Source organism: Strix uralensis, chromosome 6 (assembly GCF_047716275.1).
Source record: "Strix uralensis isolate ZFMK-TIS-50842 chromosome 6, bStrUra1, whole genome shotgun sequence".
Lineage (NCBI taxonomy): Eukaryota > Metazoa > Chordata > Aves > Strigiformes > Strigidae > Strix > Strix uralensis.
Genome location: NC_133977.1, coordinates 42996884 through 43023816, shown reverse-complemented (window position 1 = coordinate 43023816; position 26933 = coordinate 42996884). Strand labels below are relative to the sequence as shown.

Here is a 26933-nt window from a genome sequence, read left to right as displayed (position 1 = left end):
CCCCGGGCCCGGCGACCCCCGGGGGGGGAGCTCAGACCCCTCACCCACGGTGGGGGACACACACGGGGACCCCCGCGGGGAGTGCGGCCGCCACCGCCCCTCCCTCGCTCCGCCGCAGCGGGAACAATGGGCGGGGGGGGGGGGGGCTCCGGTACCGCGGGAGGGATGCTCGTCCCGGTGAGGGGTGAAGGGGAGGGGGGGGATGCTCGCCCCGCCGGACGGGAGAGGGCTGCGGCAGACTCACCCCGATGACCACCGTCTCTTCGCCCTTGAATTTGGGGATGAATTTGTCCCCGCGTAGGATCTCCGCCTCGTTGAGGGGCCGGAACCGGCACATCACTTTGATGCTGCACTCGGCGGGATCCGCCATCTCGGCGGGGCGGGCGCCGGCCGCAGGGAGCGGGCGCTCCGCCGGGCAGGTGCCGCAGACGCCCTGCAGCCGCCGGCCGGGCGGGGCGAGGAGCCGCTCAGCGCCGGCAGCGCCCGCGCAACCCCCCCCCACCCCCCCCCTCCCCAACCCCTACCCGCCCCCCCTTCCCCGGCGCGGCTGCGCGGGGAGGGGCAGCGCGGAACCCTCCGCGCCCCCTCCGCGCCCCCCTCAGCGCCGCCACCGCCCCTCAGCCGCCGCGCGGGGCCTGCCGGGAGGCGTAGTCCGCGCGCCAGGTGGCGGCCGCCAACGGTCCGAACGGCGCCAACGGTCCAAACGGTTCCCTCAGCGGCGCGCAGGCTTCTTCCCGCCACACAACCGCCCCCCCCCCGCAGCAGCCGGGTCAGCTCTTCGACCTTGGTAATTGATAGTAATTAACGGGGAGAGGGGGGGACGAGGCTTATGCTCGACCTCGGCGGGGCTGTCGAAGGAAAATGGCCAACAAGGAGCAGGTATTTCGTTTCCTCGGGCTCCATTTTTAAGGGTAGGTGCTGCCTTCGGGGTGAGGCCTCCAGGTGCTGCTGGAGGGAAAATAAAACAGCAACAAGGAGCGAGGACGGGGGAGCTGCGCATTGCCTCAGCCAGCAGCCCCATTTATCACCAGGGTAGAGGATATTTATTCCAGGGACGGCGTGCCAGCGCTTCCCTTCGTTATATTACCCTTATTTTCTACGAGGAAAAGCAGGAGCAGTAGTACCTCTGGGTGACCTTGTTAAATTTACAAGAAGTTTGTCACCATGCAGTCAGTGAATCGGCACCTGGGAAAAAAACAGTGTCTGTTCCTCCTCCTCCTCCACTCTCTTGACAACCTTCCTTCCTTACCTGCTAAAAATACCTGCACCTTACCCTCCTGCCCCCAACCCTGTGCCAAGGCTAGTTCATTCCACCGGATTAAAGTTATTTGAAATAGTCCAGTGTACCACATGTAGTGTCCTCTTCATCCTCCATCCTTTTCTCCCTTCTTAAGAGATGAACGCAGCACCTGTTGACATCTTCCGGAAAGTTGCAGACGTTCCCTAGACTTCAGCAACTCCAAGCAACTTCTGAAACCAGTTTCCTCTGAAGAACACAGTGCCAGTTTCATTAAATTAGCCGCAGTCCTACAATTAAGGTGACAGTGGACAGTTCTTCAGCATTTCTACAGAGATTTCCCTTTCTTCTAGCCCCAGAGGTTGTCCTCGGTTCCTGATGTGGATGCGAGAAGAGCAGGCTAGTTACAAAGGCTCTCGTGCCCTTCTTAAAAGCAATTACATCAGGGAGAGTTAGCAATGTGCAGCATGTGATAAGACATTATTATATAATGTGATTTATTCCTGTGGATTACCAATTATCTAGCCCTTTTATTTTTCTTATGTTTCAAGCTTTTACCCTGAATAGCAAATTCGTTAGTCATGACAAGTAGGGGCTTAGTCATAAAAGACAACTGTTTCGATGAATTAATCCTTATTTTTCTCCATTATCAAGAGCTCATTTTGGAACAAGATAGGCAAGCCTCGATTTTCCTATTAGAGTAGGTATAATCTGCAATCAGTAAGAATGCACTGAAGAGCCATCTTTTCTTAGCAGTTTTGTCACAAACAATATTACATTGTCTGTATTGCAGACAATACCGTATTGTCACAAAGCTGCTATTTTTACTACTTCTCACCAGATTACTGGGTTAAGCAGCCTAGCAGGAACATTAGTTTTCAGCCAGGTTCAGGAGTGATCAGAACCTCCTTGAGGTTGTGAGCTCCTTCCAGGCTGTTCTGGATGCCTGATAGAGGGTATTTTATTTTACAGTTTATTGGGAAACTGTGTCACATAAAACACGAACTGTCAAGATACAGAAAAGCAGTCGTACTCCGCTGCAATAATCTTAAGCATTTTCGTTATTAATTTCCTTAATTTCTGAAATGGTGCCTTTTTGCAGGTCGTGTACTTACAAGAAACACCACTATAGCTACAGTTCGTTTGGGTTTATTGCGCTACAGTACACCAGAACGCAAACGGTTTTCTTGCTACCAGTACGACAGAAGTAAAAGAAAGCAAACCTTGATGTCATCTCATTTTCCTACTTTTCCGGCAAGTTCTCCAGCTAGATACCAAGTCCATGGTTTAGATCACCCTGGCAGATTAGATACGGTATGACAGCAAGTTCTGATTTTTCCTGAAGAAATTCTCAAGCTGAGCCAACCTCAGTGGGGGCAGTTCACTAAGCAGCCCAAGGTGTCCAAAAGGAATAACAATTCCCCTTCTTGAAGACCAGGGTGGTCCCACAGAAATAAGGGACTAGAGGCCTGGGCATTTCAGAGGTGAAAACCCAATTTCCTGTCCACAGAACCAAAAGAACGTTGCTTCTTTTCACTGCTTCCGGGCTCCGGGAATAAGCTTTGCAGTTGGGAAGGAGCTTCAGGAGAAAGAGAACAACAAGGTTGAATTTCTGCTGCCTTTAACAATTCGGTGCAACGAGCAGACGCCAGTAATGGCCAAGAGCATAACTTAGCAGCAGGGAGAGAGGCTTTAATGTAGATTCCATTGATCCTGGTGCCTCAGCAATGGCCATCGAGATGAAATTTGATGATATGCTGCTGTCATCAGTGCTGAGGTACATCTCCGGGTAAAGGATTTCTTCCAGGAGGTACCAACAGGGTTGGGATCCCCATGACAAAAAGTGATTTTAAATGTCAAGGATAGTTAATGTCCCACAGACACCAGAAGATGCTGCTAGGAGTGCATCGGGGAAAATATTTACAGAGCCGCAACATAAAGTGTTTAACAGGAATAAAAATAAAGGAAGCCAGAGACTGAAGGATAGGCAACAAAATGAGCAAAGAAGTGCTGAGAAGGCAGCTAGGAGGAACTGAGATACAGAAACAATCTAATCTGCATACCCATGCATCACCAAAGGCAAGGAGACACATTTATAGTTCAAGAGAGACTGGGTACAAGGCCATTTGTCCAGGCAAAGGAAAAATTTAATAGCAAAAATGAGTAGGATCTGCCTAATTGACACTCTCTGTCACCCAAGAGGATTATCCTAGAAGCAACATTTCCTTCGATCGACAGGTAATGATTTTTTTGGTGACCAGGGGCCACAGGGGTTTCCTTTCTCACATTTCCACAGAAAGGTCAGATTTGGAACTAAGAGTACTGCCAGTCAAAAGATACTCCATCAGAAAGTGCCTGGGCTATGCTAGTGGGGAGTTTAAGAGCAGCCACTGTTTCTGATTTGCAAAACACTTCAATATATGCTCACTTTAAAGTATATGTATAAAGTATGTTAAGTACACACATAAATCTGTCTTCATATAAATCATTCACATCATGCAAAGTCACGTATTGTGTTAACCCACCCATAAAAAAATAGGTTTGCTAAAAATAAGTATTTTTACCACTTTGTATGAAACTGAAAAATATTTTAGTTGATTATTCAATACTCAAAGTATTTTTCCAAGTTAGAGTCCTTTCATTTGGGTTACTCAATAAATGACCCAAATTATAGGATTGTAGCTTGGGGAAAAAAATATAAAATTTCCTTAACTGTAGGAAGCTATAAAGCAATCCTAAAAATCCCAACTGAAGAAAAAAGCCCAAATCCACTAAAAAAAATACACAACAGCCTCCACACCGAGTTTCATTGTGAGGGAGAACATGCCCATTGCCAACCCCCCCGCTTCTGCATGAAGATCCAGAAAGAGTTAAAGAGCATTACAGGCGGATGATGCCATCTCCTGGTGTCACTTACACAGCTGTGGATTTAAAATCAGGATGACTAGAGCAGCCGGATCATCATCAGGAAGATGGGGGACAATGTTATTTTAAGCATCGCTTTATCCCCAGGGCAGGGTTCAATGAAATCACATTAATTCAGGAAGAGTCAGCGGAGCACAAGCAGCAGTGGTGGGAAAGTGGGAAATTCACTGCCAGCTGCCACCAGCCCGTCCCCGGGGGGTGACGTGGGGGCACCTCACAGCTCTGCCACAAATCAGTCTGAACTGCGACCGAGGTTTTGAAAGCCTAACTGGAAATTGTGCCTAGCCTTGGCCAGCAGATCATCTTCTGCCCCATTAACTTCTTTCTGCTCTCCTTAGGAGAGTTCAGCAGCCGACAGGCACAGTACTCATTTATTTTTACAGACATTCCTGAGTAGAGGAGATCCTGCCGGAATACCACTCAGTAGGTGTGGTGCTGTGGTTAAGTCTTTTCATTTCACCTGTCAGAACTCTGAGGAAGTGGTTGTGTACTCCTGTCAGACAAAAAGATTTAGGCTGATGTATCTGTTCTGTTACCAATTTTATCATTGTCTACTATAGTATAGCCTTAATTAATTGCCTCCCTCCTTCATTTGCCCCGTGCTCTCGAATTGATCCTTCTACATTATCCTCCCTGTGTAATTACATTTGTATTAGAGTTAAATCAGTGCATTAATGGACTGAAGCCAGATCGGACTAAACAGATTTTCCCATTCTTAGTCACAGAAACAGTCGTAACTCTAGAAAACAAAGCAGTGTAACTGGGGTACAGGGGACAGTAGCCTTTCTGGCACATTGACAGAGCTCAAGACATCTCTCAAGTTTTCTGCACAGGAGATTTTGGGCCATCGTGTCTCTTCAAGCCTGCACATCCACTCGCCCCAAGACTGGGGAGGGACATGGGGTTGCACGACAAGAGTTTCCACAGTTGGTGCAGGGACCACCACTGCCAACGCTTCTATGTATGGAACAAGAATGGGAAGAGAATGCCGATATTCAGAGAGAGGAGTGGACATAGCCCATGTTCAGAAGCAGTTCAGTTGCTTCACTTATTCCCTTTCAGCTTTTAGATTTTAGTCCTATTCCAACTAAGTTTTTTTTTTTTTTTTAAACTGCAGTTACTGGGTGACAATATACTATGATTAAATGGGGTTAAATTAATAGCAAAATGTAACTTGCATGTGTGCTCTTTTTATTTCCTTTTTTATTAAATTTTTAAAATTAATTTTTTTGAGATGACACCATTAAAAAACCCTCCAAAGCACACACAGATTGCATTTTGAGATACACTAGGTGACTTGGAAATAAGCAAGTCACCGAGAAAACAGGAAACTTCACTTGAAAAACCCCCTTTCCTCCTGTATAACAGAAAGACACTTCAGAAACAAACATTCTCACCTTAGGGAATGTCATTTTGGGTACTGACTGTCACTGCAGCAGGATGGCACAAAACCAAAACCAACTGAGGGAAAGTGAGAACCTCCCATCACCTACCTTCCGACAGCGCTGCTGGGCGCCTGCGAGCAAGACACTAGCAATTCTAGGTTTTTCCCCTTAGACAGCAAAGATGCAAAATACAGCTACCCTGGGTCAGCTAACAGAAATCACCTGAAAGTGTTCTGAAGTCCCTCCTTTAAGGCGGCGCCGTATTCACTAGTGGGAGGACAAGACGCACAAGTTCAGTACTTGGTGAGCCAGGTGCTTACAAAGATGGAATAATCACAGAATTATTCAGGTTGGAAAAGACCCTCAGGATCATTGAGTCCAACCATGAGACCGACTCTACAAAGTTCTCCCCTACACCACATCCCCCAACATCTCATCCAAACGACCCTTAAACACATCCAGGGCTGGTGACTCCACCCCCTCCCTGGGCAGCCTGTTCCAGTGTCTGACCATGTACAGTAACGTACAAGTAAACTGCAGCCTGCTTCAAACTCACATTCTTAGCCAGTGGCCTTCCTTATCAAATAGGAATGAAGTCAGTATTACATTCTCTCAGAAGCGCATCTTTACATTCTCCTTCTGGCCATTTAAGCTTTGTAAAGAAAATTACCCAAATATATTCCCATTTCATACATATGCTATTCTCACGGACTATGGCTGGACTGCAATTAAAATGCATTTAACACTGCCATTAAATGCATTTAGGCACTCTGCAAACAGCTAGAAGACTGCTTTATTTCTACGTGGGCTAGAGCAGTGTAGCAGGGTATCTACAACGTGGCCTCTGTTAAAGACAAGCAACAGGCTCCGCAGAATGAAAAACTCCAGATAACGCAGTTATCATAGGACGTGCCGGGAGGCACAACAGCCCTCACTGTGCATCTGCCCCAGCTTCAAATAACACTGCCCTTACCCTAAAACTGCCTGTTCTTTTCCCAAGATATGCCCTTGCAAGCAGCTGCCTGCTTGAGGGCACATCCCAGTCCCAAGCAGTTCCATGGCAGCTCTGCTGTCTGCACGCTGACTGCTCTTCTGGGGAGACTAAACTGACCCAGGGTTGCTTTGGCTCGCAGACAGCAATTGCCCATATCTAATGTTTTCCACATAATTAGCTGGTTAGATCAGAAGAAAAACAATTAACCACCACGTGCTTTCGTTCAAATGTAAACACATGGATCTTAATAGCTAACCCAACTTAAATTGCCTGGGTCTGCTGCTACACAGGAAACATTTCCTCTCTATTACACAGAGATTTTCCCTTTTCTCATCCTTCTCAAGTAGCAGTTGACTGTGAGGACGTGCTTTAATTTATGAAGGTTATTCTCCATTTTTCTAAATGTGAATATTGCAAAACCTAGCAGCAGAAGAAATAAATAGGGAAGTGAGATTTGAAACCGTTTATCTGAAGTCAGACCTGCTGGGATGATAATCCTGTATAAAGAGTGTTTAGTTCGCTGTAGCCTTTGGAGCTTTCCTCTTTGAAGAGGTGAATTATTACCAGGACACTCTGTTCTGGAAGTCTGAGCAGTTCCACAGCAAACCACGAGGAAGGCTGACTACCTGTGAGCGTGATGCCAGTCCACTTCAGGATAAACGTGTCACCTCCTGGAAGGCTGCTCTGTGAGCATGCTGCTTCAAAAATCACAATTACTGTAATAAGGAGATAGGAAACATTTCTGTTATTCTCTACAAAGGAGTTGGAGGTAGAAGAGGAAAATGGACTATGAGTCTGCAAGTTGGAGCCTCAGGAAAACTGCAAAGGGCTACAGCAACTGTCTTTATGATTGTAGGGGGGGAAAACCCGCACACAGTCTGCTGCAGAGGATTAAAGAACAAGGACAAGCTCTGTAAGCAGAGTAGGATGTTGTTTAGATCTTGTTTGGACAGGGAAGGAAAAGCCTGACGGCAGAATTAGAAACAAGCCTACAGTTAAACACATACCAAAACTCCAGTCAATCTATAGATTAAATACATTAGATAACCCTTATTAGAAAAATAATCACCATGTTCTAGTATCTGACATTTAAGGGAAAACTCTGCACTCTACCTTGAAGTCCAGTATGAAGTGCTGTAGATAAACTACATTAAAAAATCTTACCTGGACAACATTCCCTCATATATAGTAAACCACAAATCAATATCTAAACATACTGCAGATATGCACGATGTTCAAATAAAGGAATTAAAAAGAATGTCATATTGTCAACACCCACTTTTAAAACAGTGCATAAGAATAACTCAGTCATTGGTATTCCCTGCTGTATACCAGTACCTGGAGAAAGTAGAAGACTTTCTAACAATACTCCCTTCCTTTTCTCTCTTTTTTTTAAATGAAGATTTCTATGGACTACAGTATTATTAATCACTCTCCTTTTCTTGCACTTGAGGCACACAATTAATTGCTAGACATTCTTAAAATGACTATTACAGTGCTACTTTACAGAAAGCTATGTCAATATTAATCCTTTAAATGAAACTTGTTCAACATATGGCACACTTACCATTATTGCCTTTGGGGCTTAGGAAATCCTTTTCTCCATCTCACATTTTCCCAAAATCTATTAAAAGTTAAAAAACCTTTAGCTGGAGCTTCTAAGTACTTAGATGGGGATTAGACTATGCCAAGTCATAGACAGACAACAATCTTAGAGATATTTTCATTCCAATTTACCATGAAAGCAATCTATGTTTCTAGTGAGAAGAGCCTACACTGCAGAGCTCAGTAGCTGTCATTTGCCAAGTGTACAACTTTCAATCCGCCGAAGAAACAACTTTGCATTTTCATTAAACCTCAGAAGAGTTTTGGGGTATGTTAGAGAACCAAGGTTATGTTTATATATCAAGGAGAGTAACTTTTTTTCCCCCAGACTCAGTTTTGCAACAATTCTGCTTTCAAAAAAAATTTCATTCGTGCTTCAGACCACAGAGGTCAGAGTCATTCCCAGAAATGAACCCAGCTCTACAGAAAACCTCAGACATAGGTGGAAAGGTGACACACAAGTGAAAAACAATTTGTCAGGGAGCAGCGGTCCCGAGGAAGGCACGGTGCAGGGAGAGGAGCCACGAGTGTGCGTCTGCACAGGTGCCTCCCTTGTGCTGACACCCCAAACCCTGCCACCACACCTCGCCTGACCAAGGCAGCGACGCTGAAGTGGCCTGGGCTCCTCTGACTATTCTTGACAGATAAAATCTATCATCATTGCTCCTCGCAGACATCATACTGAATAGAAAATAAAGCATCAGTTAAGCAAAAAAAAGAGTTCATTTTAGACATCCGAGTTTCTGACAAGCTCCTGGTATTTAAAGCTCTGCAAGTGTTTTTAGCTGTCAGAACTTTCAATTTACACAACGTTAAGACAAAACATGTTTAAACACAACTGAAGATTAAAAATCACTCTTTATATGAAAAGCCAAGAGGAGAAATATGCTGACTGCATGACATATAGGCAAATCACGTCTTGGCTTTCTTTGGGGTGGGGGGGAGCTGGACTAGACAACATCCCGAGGTTCCTTCCAACTTCAGTGATTCTGCAATTTAAACCAAGTACCGAAACATTATCCAAATTACAGGTGGAGAACCAAACAGCAAAAAAGGCAAATGAGTCGCCCAAAGTACTACCTGAAGTTTCTTTGGCAGAACAAGGCAACTCTTTTGTCCTGATTATCCCAGGTCTCCAGTCCCAACTGCTGGACCATCCCTCCCCTACCGTGTACCGTCAGCACAGGAAATAATCACATAAACAGAAACCTTTTGGAAAAAAAGTGCATATGCTTTGGTCAAAATCATCAGAAGACCACTAACAGCCTCCAAAATTTACGCTTCTATTGCTTGCACATTGTGAAATAAACACATATGCAACATGTCCATGTTTTGATATGTATTTTTATTTCCCTGCAGTTTTCACTTATCAAGAACAAGTAACAGGGAAAGTTGTCTGAACTAGTGCATAAACAAACATTCTGAAACACCACTACACGTATCTAATTTACAAGAACCGTATAAAAAAAGTCACTAAAACACTACACTACGAAGGTGTCCAACGCTTACAGTCAGACTTTTTCCAACCCGTTACTTGCCTTGTAGCCACAGGAAAACTCTCCAAAATTGAAAAGACAATCTTGCCACAACCCTCCCTCCCCCCCACCACCTGGGATGGCTCGATATCTAGACATCCAATAATTAATTATTGCAATGATATATAATGCAATACATACCTGGTAAAATATCCTTTATGTGGTGTGTTACAGTTTTAAAGCCGGTTAAAATATGCAGTCTTCAGATAAAATGTAATCAGTTGAAAATTTTCTCATATCTGCACAATTTTATATGTGCAAGATGCATAATTTTCCTAGTCAGTTTTTTTTCCTGTGTAATTATTTTTTATAAACTGGTATTATAAATAGAAATATACATTCAAAATATATGGAAAAGTGAGTTACTACATTAAATTTGCATGTATCGATCCATCCCTTTCCCCTGCACAGTAATAGAAAATACTATTTTGCCTTGAACTTCATATTTGACAGTGAAATGCCACTAAAGTATTTACCAAAAAGTCCATCTAGTCAAATTGTGAAACAAAATGAACCAAGTGAAAACTTTACATTTCCTTTAGAAAAAAATTACAAGAATTTTGTTTCCTAGCTATGAATCTTTAACTTTTTTTTTTTTAGACACAAAGTTGGATTTATTTGTACAAGATACAAAATGTAAACATGGCAAAATAAATAGTTAAAACAAGTGATGCAGGATCCCATTTCATGCTCATGATCCCATTAAAGAATTATTTTTTAATCCATTCAGTTGCAAATTCAAGTGCAAAAGCATGATGATGAATATCTACTATTCAAGTAACAGAAATAATATTGATGATACAAATAAACTATTTTACAAGGTAGTGATTTTCCCAATTTTACAAAATTTACATTATATATCGACTTAATACACGATATAATGATAGTCCATTTAGGTCCATTTTAGTTCTCTGTGATCCACAGAGCGCTGTATTTTGCATTCAGTTGGAATATAAATGACTACACCCTTAGCACAGGTCGAGACACTGGTTTGAGGTTATGTCACTTCCATGGCTACTGTTGTCTCTGCTATGCCATTTAAACCCAGTCGTTCTGGTTCATGGTTCTCTCTGCAATAAAAGAAATATTCAATAATTACATGAGCAGAACATGAGCATTTCCTTACACAGTTTTAATCATTTGTCACGTGTGCTGTGTGCTTTTACACAGCTGTTACTTGGATCAGGGAGAAACCTTAACACGTACTCTAGAAGGATTATTTAAAACTAAATATTGGCATTTAAGAACTGCTTTAACTTCACTAACAGCGCAGTCCCTTCTACAAGATTATTGCCTTTAAATGTAAATTACCAGCCTAAATTATGGATAAAAGTACTAAAAAATCTCCTGAAGGAGCAAAGTCAAGATATACCGTGATGACTCAGTATCAATTATTCTGTTAGCGAGCAAAGCATTGTCCTAACATGATTCCCCACCCCAGTTCCACTTCAGGACTAGCACAAGAATCTTAAATATTTTTCTAATTTATTATCATTCTCTGTACAGAAGCTTAAGACCTATTCAGCGAAGATGGTACTTTTCAAGGCATTTGCTGACATGACTTGAAATACCCCTCTGACTGGAAGGAAATAAGAACTAAATGCATTAATGATATACAAGTGTGCTTTAAGGCACGACTGCTAAATTTAAAAATACCTTTTCCTCAATCTGTGTGGTGACTAAATTATACAAGCAATTTTCCAATTCAAAAACCTCTCCAGAAGAGTTATGAAGTAATCAGTAAGCCACATTTGCCAATATCCATTTTTTACTTTTCTATTTCATAAACAAATGGGACTTTTTTGAAACACCACACAATCCAGCAGAGACTTAAAACAAAGCCCAAACATTGCCATTTTCAGAAAACTCAGCCAGCTGCAAGCTCCTGACCACTCATGTGAAACATCTTCTAAGCATCCTGAAATAAGAGTGCTGCTGTTCAATGAAAATAAGTATCTATTCATGTATGTAAGAGACAGGCTGGCCCACACCTGGTTTATATTCTGCATAAATATGTAATAGGTAGATAGATCTAGCTAATATCTAGCTAATATCTAAATAAAATAGGTATGGGCCAGCCTGCATCTTGCAATATGGGCACACAAAGTTATGAAGAGAACATGTGGAAAATTTGAGAGTATCTGTCTGAAAGCACTGCATGAGAAGAGACACGAAAATGATTAAAATGAAGCCATTTTAAACACAATGAAAGTTTACCAAAACTACTGGTGCCTAAAATTGGTGCAAACTATTTGGGCGTTAGTGTGCAAAACCAGCTCTGGCGGTTTGTCACGGCCACGCTGCAGGTGCCAGCAGCTGGATGTTTTTGTGAGGTTGAAGCTATACCGAGAAGTCTCTCGGAGGTGGGAACAACTCTCTGTAGCGCTCTAGCGCAGAGTTGGGCACATCAACAGAGACCTTTAGGTAGCAGCACTGTTAACTCAGAGCAGCTCCGGCTCGCTGCACTTACCGTGCTATACTGCTGATGGCACTGCTAGGAGTTACCTTTGGCACTCTGTCCATACTGGCAGCAACTGTGGCAAGTTTTAAGGCTGTTGGCGACGGTGCTGAAGTCCTTGTATTGATATGCACATTGACTGGAGAAACAACACTGACGTTGTTGAGGTGCACTGCGTTCGTCAGGCAAGAATTGTTCATGGGAAGCGTCTGAGGGCTGCTTGTGCACAATGCTGGAATTAAGTGGTTTGTGGTGGTGTGGCCGACTGTCCTTACAAGCTGTACAGTTGAAATCCCTGGGCTGGATGATAAAGCCATGTTGGTGGAGTACAAAGTTCTAGAGGTTCCTGTTACAAAACAAATGTTGTTCGTTAAAAAGATGCCATTCCTTAGATTCCAAGCCAAAGATTAACCTCAAGGGTAATGCTTAAAGTATGCATGTCACTGGAATTGTGCAAGAACTTGGTTTTTAAAGATTCACAAAATGTAAAATTTTAGAAATCTTTCTAGTTAACAGTAGAAGCATTTCATGGGGTTTTTTCCATTCACGAGAGCATCAGAAAGTGAAAGAAGTTACTGTACGACAAAGAACTTCTATATTGCCCAACTTTGTACACCACATTTTAGGTGCCTTAAAGGGGCAACATTCCCCATAAAAGTAAACTGAATGGGGAACACCTTAGCTAGGCAACCTCAGGGACCAACCAGGAAGCCAAATTCCAATGCTTTGAATCACCTCCTCACCTCCTACTTGGTTCTGCTGGCAACATAAAGACGTTCTGGGGACCAGACTCTCTCAAGGCAGCAAAACTAGAGGCCTACGACTAGGCAAACTAGAAAACTCCTTTCAGATTATGCTGCAGTGCTCTGTTTGTGCTCCTACATGGTGAGAAACTCCAAGATTTACAGTGTATATTCAAACCAGAGGTTCTCAAATCTCCTCTTGGTACCCTCGCTATTCACTGTTCTGATTTGATCGCAGGGGAAACTAGATACATTTTCTCCTGGATTCTTATTCCTGAAAAAACTGCTTTCAGCTAACATCTCCTAATTTTCAAGTCTTCCCATCCTAATCAGGAATAGCTATTTTACATCATTGCCACTTACAGCTTTAAAAGAGTAACAGAAGTCTAATTTTATATGCATATTTGCAATGGTTTTCCATCAATCGTAAAGCTGTGTACCATGTATCAGCACGGCACACTACCACGTGCCTGATCTTATACCCCTCAAAACATTACCCTCTTGATATGATCTTAGAGAATTATACATAGATGTCTTTCTTCCCTGGAACTGTTCCAGTATATTGATTTTGTTCAGCTGTGGTTTTTTCTCCCTCTATTCATTTCATGTTATCATTAACCCAGCCTGGCAGAAGGTCTATAAAACTAATCACATCATTAGCTGTTAAAACAACAAATTACTCTAAAAGCCTTTTATTTGTTATGGCAGTCAAATGCCAAGTACCATTTGTCTCTCAGCAACATGGCTCCTGCACCAGCATGACTGGCATTACTGCCTTCTGATAATGGAGGTTCAGAAGGAGGGGTGGGGAGAAGGGAGCAGATGCTAACATCTACACTTCTGCCTGAATTTGGGAGGAATCCTAAATGCAATGAAACCTGAAACTTACAGTAATGCCAAAAGAATTGCTAGAAGTAGTTGATTAGGATGTTTTTGCCTGAATATGCAAGTGGACAATGACCAAATAATGTAGCAACTTTTCTATTTCCTTCTCAAAGTACTTAGCAATGTTTTAAGTAATTGATTTCTTTTTAATGACACATTCACACAGTTTTTAAAATGCTGTCACTTACACTTTTGATCTTAACAGATTATTAAAAGATAAAAGCCTACAAAAGAAAACAGAAACCATGCTCTTCCAATGTAAAAAAGCATTTGGTAGCTTTATTACCATACTAACCAACATGCCATTGCACAGAAATATTTTAAAGAACAATATTTAAAACTATTAATATATTTGACTTTTTTGGTTTATTAAGTAGTATTTTAGAAATCAGAGATAAGATCAGTTGACATATTCTCAGCCTGCACTAGACCACGAGTTTTAAGAAATCATCACCTGAAGGCTGGACAACACCATTAATATTGTTGTGGCTGGTGTTTTGTTCCTTCGTTACCTCACTGCGACTAGGAGCAGGAGCACTAACCACTGCAGATGCAGCAAAGTGGGCGCTGGCTGAATCAAGTGTTTTTGACATACAGTCAGAGGTGCTGGAGCCCTGTGGGAATAAAACAAAAAAAACCAAACCACACCATAAAATCTTTTTTCTTTATAATTATTCAGGTACAAAATGAAATACCATGTTAGGATTGCTATAATGCACAATTACCAGCATATAAAGAAATACATCTCCTAAATGTAATCTCATGCATTGTAACGTTAAATATTTCCATATCACAAGTCTGATGAAAAGTTGGAAATTAGCGTCCATACGAGTGTTGAATGAGCCCTGTCCAAGTCAGTCGGTCAATGGCAAATGCAGTTCTTAGCACAACAGATCAGGGCCACGATGTGTTGTTCAGCTGGAGAAGAGAAGGCTCTGGGAAGACCTTAGAGCGGCCTCCCAGGACTTCAAGGGGCTACAGGAAAGGGGGGAGGGACTCTTGATCGGGGGGGAGGGATAGGACAAGGGGGAACAGGTTTAAACTGAAAGAGGGGAGATTTAGGTTAGATGTAAGGAAGAAATTCTTCTCTGTGAGGGTGGTGAGGCCCTGGCACAGGTTGCCCAGAGAAGCTGTGGCTGCCCCCTCCCTGGAAGGGTTCAAGGCCAGGTTGGACGGGGCTTTGGGCAACCTGGGCTAGTGGAAGGTGTCCCTGCCTGGGGCAAGGGGGTGGGACTGGATGGGCTTTGAGGCCCCTTTGAACCACACCCATCCTGTGCTTCTAGGTGTTTGAGAAGTTTCCTCTAAGAAAATGACTATGCCTTAAGTTTCCTTCTCTCTTCTGTCTCCAGGCAGCAAATACACTGCAACCGCAAGTCTAAAGAATTTTCAGTATTTATGGTACATTCATTCTCACTGAGTAATTTGTACGACAGCATAATTGCCCACTGCATTCTGGAAGTTCACATTTTTAATAGTCCCGTTTCTCTGAAAGAATGGTAAGTACTGGAAAGACACCCTGAAATGGCAGAATGTATCATTCTGCAACTTCAATTTATATTAACTAGGAAACTTACATCGCATAGACATTCAGAGCATCTTAAAAATCCAAAATTTATTCCTTTTGTTTAAATATTCTGGTATCATGTCTTAAATATAACCAGTAACTGCCAATACAGAATCCCTGATTAATCAAAGGAGGAAATACTGAGGGGAAGTGACAAACAGCACTGGTAATTAGATCTAATATGCTCAAAGAAAAATCAGTTCTCCTAGTAATGGACCACAGCAACAGCTTTTCTATTTCTTGGTAAGAAACTAACAGAAAACTAAGCTTGACAGAAACCCATATATTCTTCCCTTGCAAGGCATTACAGAGGCAAAACATGATTATTTTAGAAGACAAAAGTAGTAACACTGGGGATGGGGAAAGAATCAAATTAAATATGCAAAACTACGTTTCTCCTCTCAGAAGCTACCAATTTTTACTACTCACTGAACATCTGTTCATAACAGACTATATTACCTCATAAAGTAGTTTTAATAAAGAAGTCTCTTTGGAGCACTTACACAAAGGAGGATAAAGCCAGTGAAAATAGTGTGACTTGACAGAGCACTGGCTATTTCTACACTGACTGACTCTGTAGCTGCAACTAACACATTAAAATTATGAAGTCTCTTACTCAACTTTTAAAATGCAGCCATGATATAGAACTTAAAAAAAACCCCAACCAACCACGCTTTGATGTTGAATCTTAAATTATCTCATTCCAAATAGAAAAATGAAAGTAAGGTATTTGTACTAGTTACGGTGTAAGTTGCTTTCCAGGCACTATAGAGCAAACTGGGAAAGCATCCTACATTCATTCTAAAATTTAATATATTTACTGAGGTGTTATATTTAGCTTATAAGAGAGATGAAAAACACAGTAAGCAAAAAGGAAGATATCAGTGTCTGACAACATTTAAGGTGCATTACCTGTGCTTTCGGATGTGTCTGTTGTGAGGAATGCTGAGATTGCTGTTTCTGCTGAAGCTGAGCAAGTTGTTGTCTCTGCATTTGAACTAACTGCTGTTGATGTGTCTGAAATTGTTCCTCTGTGATACCCCCCGTTACTACAGAAAAGAAAGGGAAGCCAGTGTTAAATAGGCCTGTGCAAAACAAGTAAGTCTAAAATGCAAGAGTGCATCCATGCTGGATAACAAGTGGTTGAAGACAACATACATTATGTTAGGTGCTTGCAAAGTTCTTCATATATTCTTATGTAAAGAAGAGGTCAACCTAAATTTGTTTGTTGTGTTCTTTTAGCATTGACTCAATTTATAACAATAATTGACTCAATTTATAACAGCGGGTGGTTTCCTCCCCATGAGCTTTAGGCAAAAACTTAAAGAAATTGTTTTCCTGGCATTCAGAAAACAAGCATGTCCTAAAAAATCATAGCTGAGGAAGAAGGACACTGGGCTGAGCTGGGTGTTCTCTCCCAGTGAGCACTGGGAGACCATTCCTGTACAACTTTCCTTCCTACAGTCACTTATTACTGTCCTTTTCGCTGACACCAGAAGGTAAAGGCAGCATTTGAGAGCACCCACTTCAACAGCACAACCAGAACTCAGATGTTTAAATAGTTTGTATACCGTTCTATACCATCCCTCACTTGGAAGGACTGTAAACTAACATACAATGACAAAGCTAATCTCCAGGTCTAAAACTCAGTAAATGTTTGCAAATGCCACAAAGCACTGTTTATTTAGCAAACCCAGTTCAACCTTCCTATTTCACACTTTTCATTTCCATGAAGCAAATGCTTGTTTCACCTGATCAGGATTTTGTCTGCCTTTTTTTTTTTTTTCCTTTTTTTAAATGGAATAAGAGTTTAAGGTTGACATAATAAGTTTGTTTATTTATGAGAACCAGGTTAATGCAATCCCAGTAGTATCATATTCACCACAAGGGAAGGGAATGGTGAAGTCAGAAAAGCTGTTCTTGGTATCCCCCCCCCCCCGAAGAATTGCACAGTTGATAAATTGAAAATACTGTCAAGCATTTCATGTTAAAACCTGAGTTTTGTGCAGTTGCTGCTAACCTGAGAACTAAGTTCTGCGAGGAGGAAGTAAAAAGAGAATTCGCTTTTCAAAGATTCCCATTAACTCCATTTCAGCAGTTTATTCTGAACAATACTTTTCAAAGACTGAAGCTGTCATTCCTCTCAAACACCTGGATTCTGCAGCAGTATCATCTTATCAAGAGACACGGAGCTAACGTTAAAATATGAAGTGATCTACCTTTCAGGGTCCGGCACTTTCATTTACTAGTTGCAATACTCGCAGTTGTCCTGAAATTCCATTCCGAGTAACTATCAAAATTAAGACTGTGACTGTTTAGAAATTGGTAGTGAAACTTCTCTACTGCTACATTATTAAAACAGGCTTCAAGCACTTAGGAGGGCATGTAAAAATCCAATGACTCCTATCCAGTTACTCCTATTAAGATGCTAGGGATTTTATCATAATTTCTAACATATTCTAAAATCAAACCTATTTCATATTTAGCTGCACTTTGTACCTCTTGAAGATTCTTACTTATTACTACAAGCATTTAACTCCATTGTCAGTCAGCTAAACCTGCTAAGTTCCCTCAACAGTCTCCCAAAATGTGTTGCATTACTAAAGGCAACAGAGCCAAGAACAGCATTATGGAACATTACATATATATGTATTTCTATTTTTAGGGTCTGAGGTAACAAATTCCAGACATGTTTGTCTTTTGTTTTATAAAAAACTGTTTTAGAACAAGCTTATATGGCACCAAAAAGTACCTAAACTGTGTTTAGCCATAATGAGCTATTATTTGTCTGCAGTACAAGGGTATTCATCTAGACTCAAAGTTGCATTCTTCTATGGACTGTAAAGACATATTAGAGAGAACAGCCTTTACATCAGAGGATCACCTAATCTAGCCTATGGATCAATTCTATGCTTTCAATCTGCCATCCTTCTCAGTTTGACACAGACCACCAAGTCATGAAACACTCTACTACAAGGTACACAGGGAAGATTACCATAGTAATGTAAAAGTGGTTTACTCTGCCTTTACATGTTTAAATTCCACTCAGTTCACTACCTATCACCAGATATTTATTCAGTGGTCAGACTGAACTCAGCTGTTGGCCTTGTTATAAAACAGCAGATGTTCATTAGCACATTTAATATCATTTGCTTCTGCCAAATCAAACAACTGAAGGGTCCTAGAGAAAAAAACAGCAAACCTCTACGAAGTCCCAGGGTAGCCTTTAAGGTCATAGTTAAGTGCAAGTGTTCTACACTTCTTATAGAAGGTTCTATTTACCAGATTTTTAGCTTCCACTGCTGAATATCAGTATTTTCTATTTTGCTATAGCCTGTACTGAAATACTACCACAGAACAGGGTAAAAAAGTCAACGTGGAATGAAGTCTTCCAGGCTCCTCTCCTCCTTGACAGCTTTGGTTTGGATTATTATGTCACTTCTCTTAGGACTTGAAGGCTTTAATCAAAGATCATCTTTCAGGCTGCCCCAAAAGTGGCATTTCATTAATTACTTCTACTTCTGGTATTTCATTCTGGGAGAAAAAAAAAATACCTCTAAAGGGTAAAAGCTTGTTCCATAAGCAAAATTCTTCAACTGAGAATGCCATTATCTGCAGTTGCCTTTTGTATCTAGGGACACAGTAACTAAACAGATAACTATTTGAGCAGGTCACTGGAACTGGCAGCTGAGGCTGACTGGAAGCCAAATGCAACATAGTGGCTGACCAGCAAATTGCTGAAGATTTTGCCTAAAGCCTGCTTCTTACTTCAGTCCCAAAAACCAGCCGAGTTGCACTCCAGGAATTCGGCAAGCAAACTAAGTATTAGTTAGCTGTCATAAGCAGTGCCATCTATAAATTCCTGGTAACTTCCTTCTTCTATCATCTCTCCTGATGATCAGTGGTATCCCTAGCTCATCACTTTCATCTTAAACAGAGGATTCTTCTGGAGGTGTCTCTGGCAAAGAAACCAGCTTACTTTTCCAGATAGAGTGTGTAGAACTACAAAAAGTTCACACTGATCACAGGGATAAGCTTGTTTCAGTAACCTCGTCTAATATTAAAGTTCCTCAAATTCAGTTTTCCCATTTGCAGTTCTTATAACATAAGCAAGAGAGTAATTTAGCTTGAAACATTGGTTCTTTATTCATGCACCGATTAGGCACTTTCAAGAAAAGACTAGTCGCACATTTTTAAAATACGTCTGTCTCTCTGTTTGTACAATGCCTAGCATTTGAGGAAATACAAGAGTTGCTTTATTAATACAAGTGAAAAATATAATGCCGAGGTAACTTTAAATATTCTTGTGCACCAAAAACCAAAGCAAGCAACTCCAAGTCTTCTCTAAACTAAAAGAAAAAAACAAACAAAGATAATCAGTTTAACTACTGTCATTCTTCCCTCTAGAGGCAGTTTTATGCTTACAGGTATGTGTGCTATAAAATCAACTGATTTCAAAGATATCTCCCCAACAGAATTACTTTAATAAATGCAGTGATAGTACCTATGCTCATTTAATGCACAACCAGACTTTGACCAGCCCTTTTAAAATTTACTATTTATTAAAGAGAAAAATCTATCAGCAGTGCCTCTTGCTGGCTCAGTTATTTGTTGAACAGTTCTGTTCTCTATTGCATCTGATCCTTCACCAGAATTACAGGATCTGTTTTGTAACTTAAATCTGGAAAGAAAAAGGTCTTCCATAACCATAAGTTTCCCTGCATGATGTACTTCCACTACTGAGTGATCTCTATTCTAATCTAAATGTATTCTTCACATGATTTCTGAAATTACATAACAGAAGTTAATTACTATTCCTCTACCAAGTGACTTAGATCCATCAGATTTGTTTTCATGCATTTTTTTTAGGTATTTCTCTATAGGCTCTCCCATCACTAAAATACCTATGTCTTTATCCTTTCCTTTAGTTCTTTCCCTAACAGTGCAAATCCCAAAGTATGAGTGCTAGTCCACATGTGTATATCAGCTCTGTCATTAACTGGCCGTGTAGCACCAACAATTTAGGTTTTTTTATTCTTGGTGATGGTATCACCTGAATCAGGAAGGGCTGACATTTTTTATTTATGGATACACAGTTCCCTATCAAAACACAGCTGCCCCCTTTCTCTGAATATGCTGCTTGAACACTGTTCTCATTTTTGTTTTCTTATTATGTGCCATCTTTCCCATAGCTACTGGAATTCTCTTTCCACTGCTGCAATCTTCATTTATACTAAGGCCAGGTATGGAGATTTCACAAATCTCTTCAACTTCCTTTCACTCATTTCTTCATATACTATTAAAATCAGATGTATCAGCTTCATCCCAAAATATTCTCCTAATTTTTTAGGTAGACTCCACCCTCAGGGGAAGGAAAAAAGTCTCCCCAGAGCAGAATTCAAAGCCTCAAAGTTTTACATCCAGCTAATCCTTAAATAATCGATTGATATTTATTATATCATCATGAAAAATTCTACAGAAAAAATAATCAACTTAGCCTGTATCTTTTTAAGCAGCTTTCCTTACCTTGGTGTCACCATACTTTATTCATGCAAATAGAAATCTTGCAGTATTACTTGCTTGTTATATAAAGAGCTACCAGCAAATTCTTCGTTGTTCCTTACAGCTTACAGTCCATGTTTCACATCCTTAACTCTGACAAATAGCATTTCTATTTTCTGCATTTGCTTTAACAAGACATCTCTTGATGCTTATCAATTACCCATCACACAAAACTGCCCCATTCTGCTACAGGCGCAACTCTCCAGACCTTCAAGTTCCTTACAGAAAAAAAAAAATTATACAAAATATGACCATAGCACATTATGTCTGTTCTCTTCATACAGCAGAAAAATATTGTAGTGCAAATCTTTGCATGAGAGAGAGAACAATATGAAAGTTGCAATGAGTATATTGAAAAGTACTGTGCTTATGTCAGTATTACGTTGATGTTACTTAAGCTAATGCACAGTCTTTTAAAACTGTATCATAGAGAAAACTGATTTTGTCTTCAAGAAATTTAATTTCTACACATGATTTCTAAAGGTGTGTTATTGAAGATTAAATACCCAATCCTGCAACTGACTTTAAAAGACACGGACCATTCCACATCCATATAAAGTTCATTCTCGAATTCAGAATCGGCCTATTATATTATGGAACTATCCCGTTTTACAATACCTAAATTCTGTATGTATTACAACAGAGTAGGAAAACACTCCGACACTTGTTGATGCTTGATAGTACATCTCTTTTGGCATATCTCCAATTGTTCAGCTTTTTAAAGAATCATTCATTCTTTTACGATTATAAAGAAGTGACAATATTAAAACTTAAGCAATTACAACTCCTAGTACATGAAGCAAGGGATGTAAAGATTGCTAACGTAAGTTTAAAGCAATTTTTTCTTTTGGTGGCTTTTCTTCCAACTTTAGTGCTTCTATACCCAAATCGCTAACAAAGATCCAAATTGTTGCGTATATTTTATATTCTTGTGAATATATTACAAGAAACTTTTTTTAATTTAAAAAGGTAAGACTGTTCACAGTGAATTCGTGAATGGCTGTCTTGCTGATCTGGAGCTATCAGGTCATAAAACTGAACAGTAAGAGATGGCTGCATTAAGATGATATTTAAGGGAAAAAGCAATCTCCTATCACAATCAACGGCTGATGATTTTCTGAAAAATCAGAGAAGGTGCATCCTTGGATGCTTTCAGTGTCAAAATTTTTACTATGCCAGACACCAACAGAAAGCGCTGTTTTCAGATGTCCTCATGCCTGCTCAGTATGCTTACTAACTTATTACTGGTTTTCTGAGATGTTTATGTAAGATTTCAAAAGAAAAACTCCTGACAACAAAAAAATACATCCCTCGTCCAAGAAACTATCTGCTTTTCTTTAGCATTTATAATGAGCATTCTTCTCACCTTAAACAAGGTCAGACCAATTAGTCTTTAAGACTCAATCACACCTAAGCAATTCTTAAACATGAGCAGAATCCCTCCTTTGGATAATGCATGTTTTAAGTCCAGCATGTTATCAAGAGTCTATTGAAACTGAAATAACAGCAGGAGGAAGAAGACTGCTGGTGGAAAACATCTGTATATTCTAAGACATACAGAATAATTAGCTTGTCTCTCTGATTTACATACATGTCACTGCTGAAGATGTTACCAGTCCAGTCACAAGTAAAACCACTGGAATTCAGTATTTTAAGTTCTAGAAGAATTCAAATCCTTGCCTACCTGATATGCCATTCTTGCTGGTGTTCAATAAAGCTACAGACGCTGCAGAAACTCTTTTATTATTCACAGTCTGCCCTGGTTTCCTTGAGGTACATTCTTCGCTATCGCTGTCCTGTAGATTTAGTAGCCTTGGCTGAAAACACTGCAGTCGACATGATCTGATATTGCTTAGTATTTCAGAAAGGGACAGTCTGTTTTCACAACGTTTATTGGAAGCATTGGTCCGTGAAAAATTAGAAGAAAAGTCTAAAGTCTGGGAAGAGCTTGAAAAACTGTTCAGCATTTCCGGGTCAATCTGTCTCAAGACAGGATCATGCTCTGTGGATATTCGGTCCATTATAACCCTGGTTAAAGAGGATGGAAAAATGTGTTAGTTTAACTATTTAATACTTTTACTCTTTATTCCCCTTCAAAGGATAAAAGTAACCCAACTGTACCTTCCACCCCTGCCAATTCGCCTTCTTGCAAATCCTATACATCTTCTTGGAATTGTAAGGGTCGTAAGGCAATGCCTGAACCTCAGTTTGTCCAATTCTGCCAATTCTGAGTTTTCATATGAAGAATTAGTTTGGTCCAAACGAGGCTGTAAAGAAAAAAGAAAGGCAATTTTGCACTCATTTAGAGTGTAGACTTTGATTAGGTTACTACTAAGTGATTATCATGCACAGGCTACAGTATAGAAAATACTGAAAATGCCCACAGAACTATCACTTGATTAATAAGCTCAGATCATAAAAGAACCTGGATGATTTTTTTAAACCAAAATACATGAATTCATGAAACAGAAAATCCTCTTTCCTTGATTAGTCATAAAATTAGACGCCACAACCAACATATAGAACAAGCCAGAATTAATTTGTTCTACCCAGAAGCACGTAAAACTGCCATGCTCAGACACAGGTGCATCTGGCCCAGTAGTCCCCATCTGATAATGGCTCTTTTGGTGATTCGTCACAAGATATGAAACACAGGGAGCAATTATTTTCTTGTTACAGACTCTGAGCTTCAAGCTCTTCAAAGCCAAAGGACTTCCTGTAGGCAGGGCTGCATCTTGACTATGTTTTGTCATCAGTTGAGGGCCTATTCTTCTCGAATTTGTCTACTCTTGCTAGTAAGGGTCAGTAGCATAAAGGCTTTTGTTTGTAAAAACGAGTTCATGAAAAATATTTGATAGAAATACCTCAAAACTATATGCACAACTCCAGTCTTAAGTGTCACACTGTAAGAAGTACTTATTGTGACAAAAAAAAAAACAAACCAAGAAGGCTTGTTCATTTATTCAAGATCCTGCTGCATCACCAGCTGTACAAAAGCAACGCGACAATTCCCAACTCGGATAGCCTGCAACCTAAGGGGGTAGGTAATATCAAAAAGGGTTCCTAAATTTGCAGTTTGGTTTTACTCCTGAAACACCTACTGCCCAAGGTAACAGATGCTGATCCGAACGGCCTTTGTTCCAATACACAGCATTCAATTACCAGACCGTGACAGGGTATTTTCCGTATCAGCTTACCTTGGGGCATTTTTATTACTCCACGAATATCTTCGTTACTATTATGAACTCAAAACTGCATAACCTCTACAAGCAGAAATGCTGTGTGCTGGCTAAAATGTCTTATATGACAGGTTAATAAATATCCATTAATAATCAAATTTTGTGATCAGGTTAAATTTACAGCAATAGTAGTGCCGTAGATTCAATCAATTTATGTTAATAGTTAACCAACATTCAAATGGCTTCAGCAGTTAAAAAAAAACCCTAAAAGGCTAACATTAAGGCTGCTAAATAACCTGTTTCTAAACAGCAATAGAAAAGTTACAGAAAAGAATGAAAATACAAGTTTTCAGTCATCTCAACTTCTTTTGGCAAAGGAGTTAACTCATGGGCTAAGGACAAAAATGAAAAAGTAGGATAAATTCTAAGCAAGAGAGAAGTTTCAGCTAACCCTCAGGAGCTAAGCAGAAAAGGTGACTAGATTAACAATCAACAGGTAAAAAAGAAAGATTCACCCAAACTGAAAGAACAAGTTAGGAGGCCACACAAAAAACAGGTGGCAAACAGAAAAACATCATCTTAAATAACCCACTACAAATCTCCAAAAGAAGAGGAGTAGTTAAAAGTAATGACACATTCTTGGAAAGATGGAGTTGTCTGTGGTGTTCTGGAATTGACTGCAACACAGAGGGACACTGCAAAGCCGGCCCAGGAGCAGGTGCCAGCGCACGACCTGTGCAAAGAACTTTCTGTACAACTTGTGCGAGATGGTCGTGCTGGAAATTTGAGTATTCTGGGGCTTCTGAAACAGCCTACCTAGTGACTAAATGACTTCTCTGTAAGTGGCTTAAAAGGCTACACAATTACACAATTATTTTGTCAGGTAACTTCATTCTTCCCATGGGAAGCAAGCAAAGAAAAACCAGACCCATTATAGGGCTGCGTTGCCTTCCTTGGTCCTCTACAGCCTAAAGCTCCCCAGCTATAAGCACATGCTTGGTAAAAAATAAATTCCCTGTCAGTGGTTCTGAGATGACAGGACAGCTATAATTAGTCTCTGTCCTCTGCACAGTCTTGCAATCGCAACCTAATGTTTTTCAATATATCTACAGTTTGCACCGATTTAAAAAGAAAATTTTGGCTTAACTATTTCATAGAAAAAAAATCCTTGACAGATGAAACCCCTCTGCTTCAACAGCAGACTCTACTCAATGCCCCAGTCAGATCTCTCAGCAGGTCTGAGAACTGGGACAACCAGTACCTAACTCTAACCAGCTCTACAAGCTGGGAAAAAAGGATATGCTAAGAAAACAGGGTGACAAAAAAAATCTCTCCCTTCTTAACAGTGGCTGAATTGGTCTGCAGGCAACACATTATATTATCTTCAGGTAATCACAGAGGAACAGCACCGCAAGAATTATTATGAAGACTGAAAATGATTGTCTGTGGATTCACCAAAGCTTTGGTGGTGAAAGTGGGAACAGAAGAACTATTCCATTAGCACTATGCCAATCTGAATTAAAAAAACAAAACCCCAAACCCAAACATAACAAAACCCACCACACTAAATCCAACAGCAGATAATCTTACAGCATAATACTGGCATCCTGCTCTTCTCCTGAAAGCACAAGGTCCATCAGGATCATTTTCTTCTTCTGCTTCTGATACTGGTGAGGGTACCTGGAGCAGAAAGCAAAGTCATTCTTCCAACTACCATGTTTATATAATTTTATCTATTTATTGTACAAGTTTATATGACCTGCCACACATATATTAAACGCAAGATTCCCTGAAGCATAGCTTAGAAGAAATCAAACTCATAGTTTATGCAAATCTCTTTTATATATATATATCCACTGTTCAACAGTTATTCTCCATTTCAACCTAGACTGGCCAAATTACAGCCAACTGAAATTTCTACCTTCTGTATGCTGAGATTTTGCAGAAGAGTATTACCTGCGGGAACTCATCTTCATCTGAACTGTGGAAGTCATACTGTTTGATATCACTCTTGTTGATAACAGGCAAGGGCTCAGCAGAGGGCTGTTGAGGAGTTACTACACACTCTATTTTAGGTTTCTTTAGATACTTCTTCTTTTGACGTACAACATCGGACACCTCCTCCTTTAGAGATGAATGATGAGGATGCTGTTTGTGAAAAAGCAAACAAAAAATTTTAGAAAAATAATTAACCTTTTCTCTTTTCATGCCTTAAAGACATGACTACTTATCTTTCAAAGCCTCTCAATGGGCAGCATCTGCAGACTATTTCAGACACATAACGCAAAATTTATTCAAAACATTAAAACCCCCAGAACTTTACCTCTGATTGCCTTTACGGATATTTATTAATAAACAAACTGAAAGCTTTCAAGCCATAGGACTACCTAAGAGGTTCCTTGCTTTGCAGTTCACTCAATATATTGTAATTGGAAATCCTATTCCAATTATTTTCTGAAATCTCAGTTTTCTATGGCAAGCACTTTCAATTTTCTGAACTGCTCAGATATTTTCAAAAGAAATGATCTAATTTGTTTCATGTTTCTCAGTTTATATTTTTGAAAAGATGTAATGTTATTCACTTTTGCTATTTAAGATTTTGCCAACATAAACCTTCTGTAGTAAGCAACTCCATCAATATTAAACTGTTCACTTGAACACAAATGCTATTAAACTTCAAAGCTTTTAAATTAAAAGGAAGATTGCTTCACTTGCAAAATTCTCAATTACAAGTAAAAGCCAGTGCAGTTTTGAAAAAGTGTTTAAATTTTCCCCAAATTACCACTTTCAATAAGCGTCTGACTGAAACTAACTCCAGTAATGGAGCTCAGCTTTAGAACCGGAGATGAGAAACACAAGGC

General features: G+C 40.3%; 2 protein-coding genes and 1 long non-coding RNA gene across 5 annotated transcripts in view; 1 reads left to right on the top strand and 2 right to left on the bottom strand.

The window, feature by feature from the left end:
- The window catches only part of KIF5C (kinesin family member 5C), an 86023-nt gene extending 85542 nt beyond the window's left edge, over nt 1–481 (bottom strand). The window contains exon 1 of the mRNA XM_074873831.1: nt 245–481. Coding sequence (XP_074729932.1) covers nt 245–370 — 126 coding nt within the window. The 5' untranslated portion in view covers nt 371–481. The remainder of the gene's footprint in view (nt 1–244) is intronic.
- A 185-nt stretch (nt 482–666) lies between these two features.
- Nucleotides 667–3710, top strand: LOC141945006 (uncharacterized). 2 transcript variants are annotated; one of them, XR_012629392.1, is made up of 3 exons: nt 667–787; nt 1395–1538; nt 2340–3710. It is a non-coding gene; the product is annotated as an uncharacterized LOC141945006 (long non-coding RNA). The 2 variants fall into 2 exon arrangements; XR_012629391.1 differs by lacking the exon at nt 667–787 and adding an exon at nt 809–879.
- A 5760-nt stretch (nt 3711–9470) lies between these two features.
- Nucleotides 9471–26933, bottom strand: part of EPC2 (enhancer of polycomb homolog 2) — a 50612-nt gene continuing 33149 nt past the window's right edge. Inside the window, exons 7-14 of one of the 2 annotated variants that reach the window (XM_074873828.1) lie at nt 26029–26220; nt 25633–25752; nt 23015–23160; nt 22578–22921; nt 16244–16380; nt 14222–14381; nt 12152–12485; nt 9471–10751 (exon numbers count right to left, since the gene is read on the bottom strand). In XM_074873828.1, the coding sequence (XP_074729929.1) occupies nt 10679–10751; nt 12152–12485; nt 14222–14381; nt 16244–16380; nt 22578–22921; nt 23015–23160; nt 25633–25752; nt 26029–26220 (1506 nt within the window). In that variant the 3' untranslated portion in view covers nt 9471–10678. The remainder of the gene's footprint in view (nt 10752–12151; nt 12486–14221; nt 14382–16243; nt 16381–22577; nt 22922–23014; nt 23161–25632; nt 25753–26028; nt 26221–26933) is intronic. The other variant, XM_074873830.1, reaches the window with a different exon arrangement.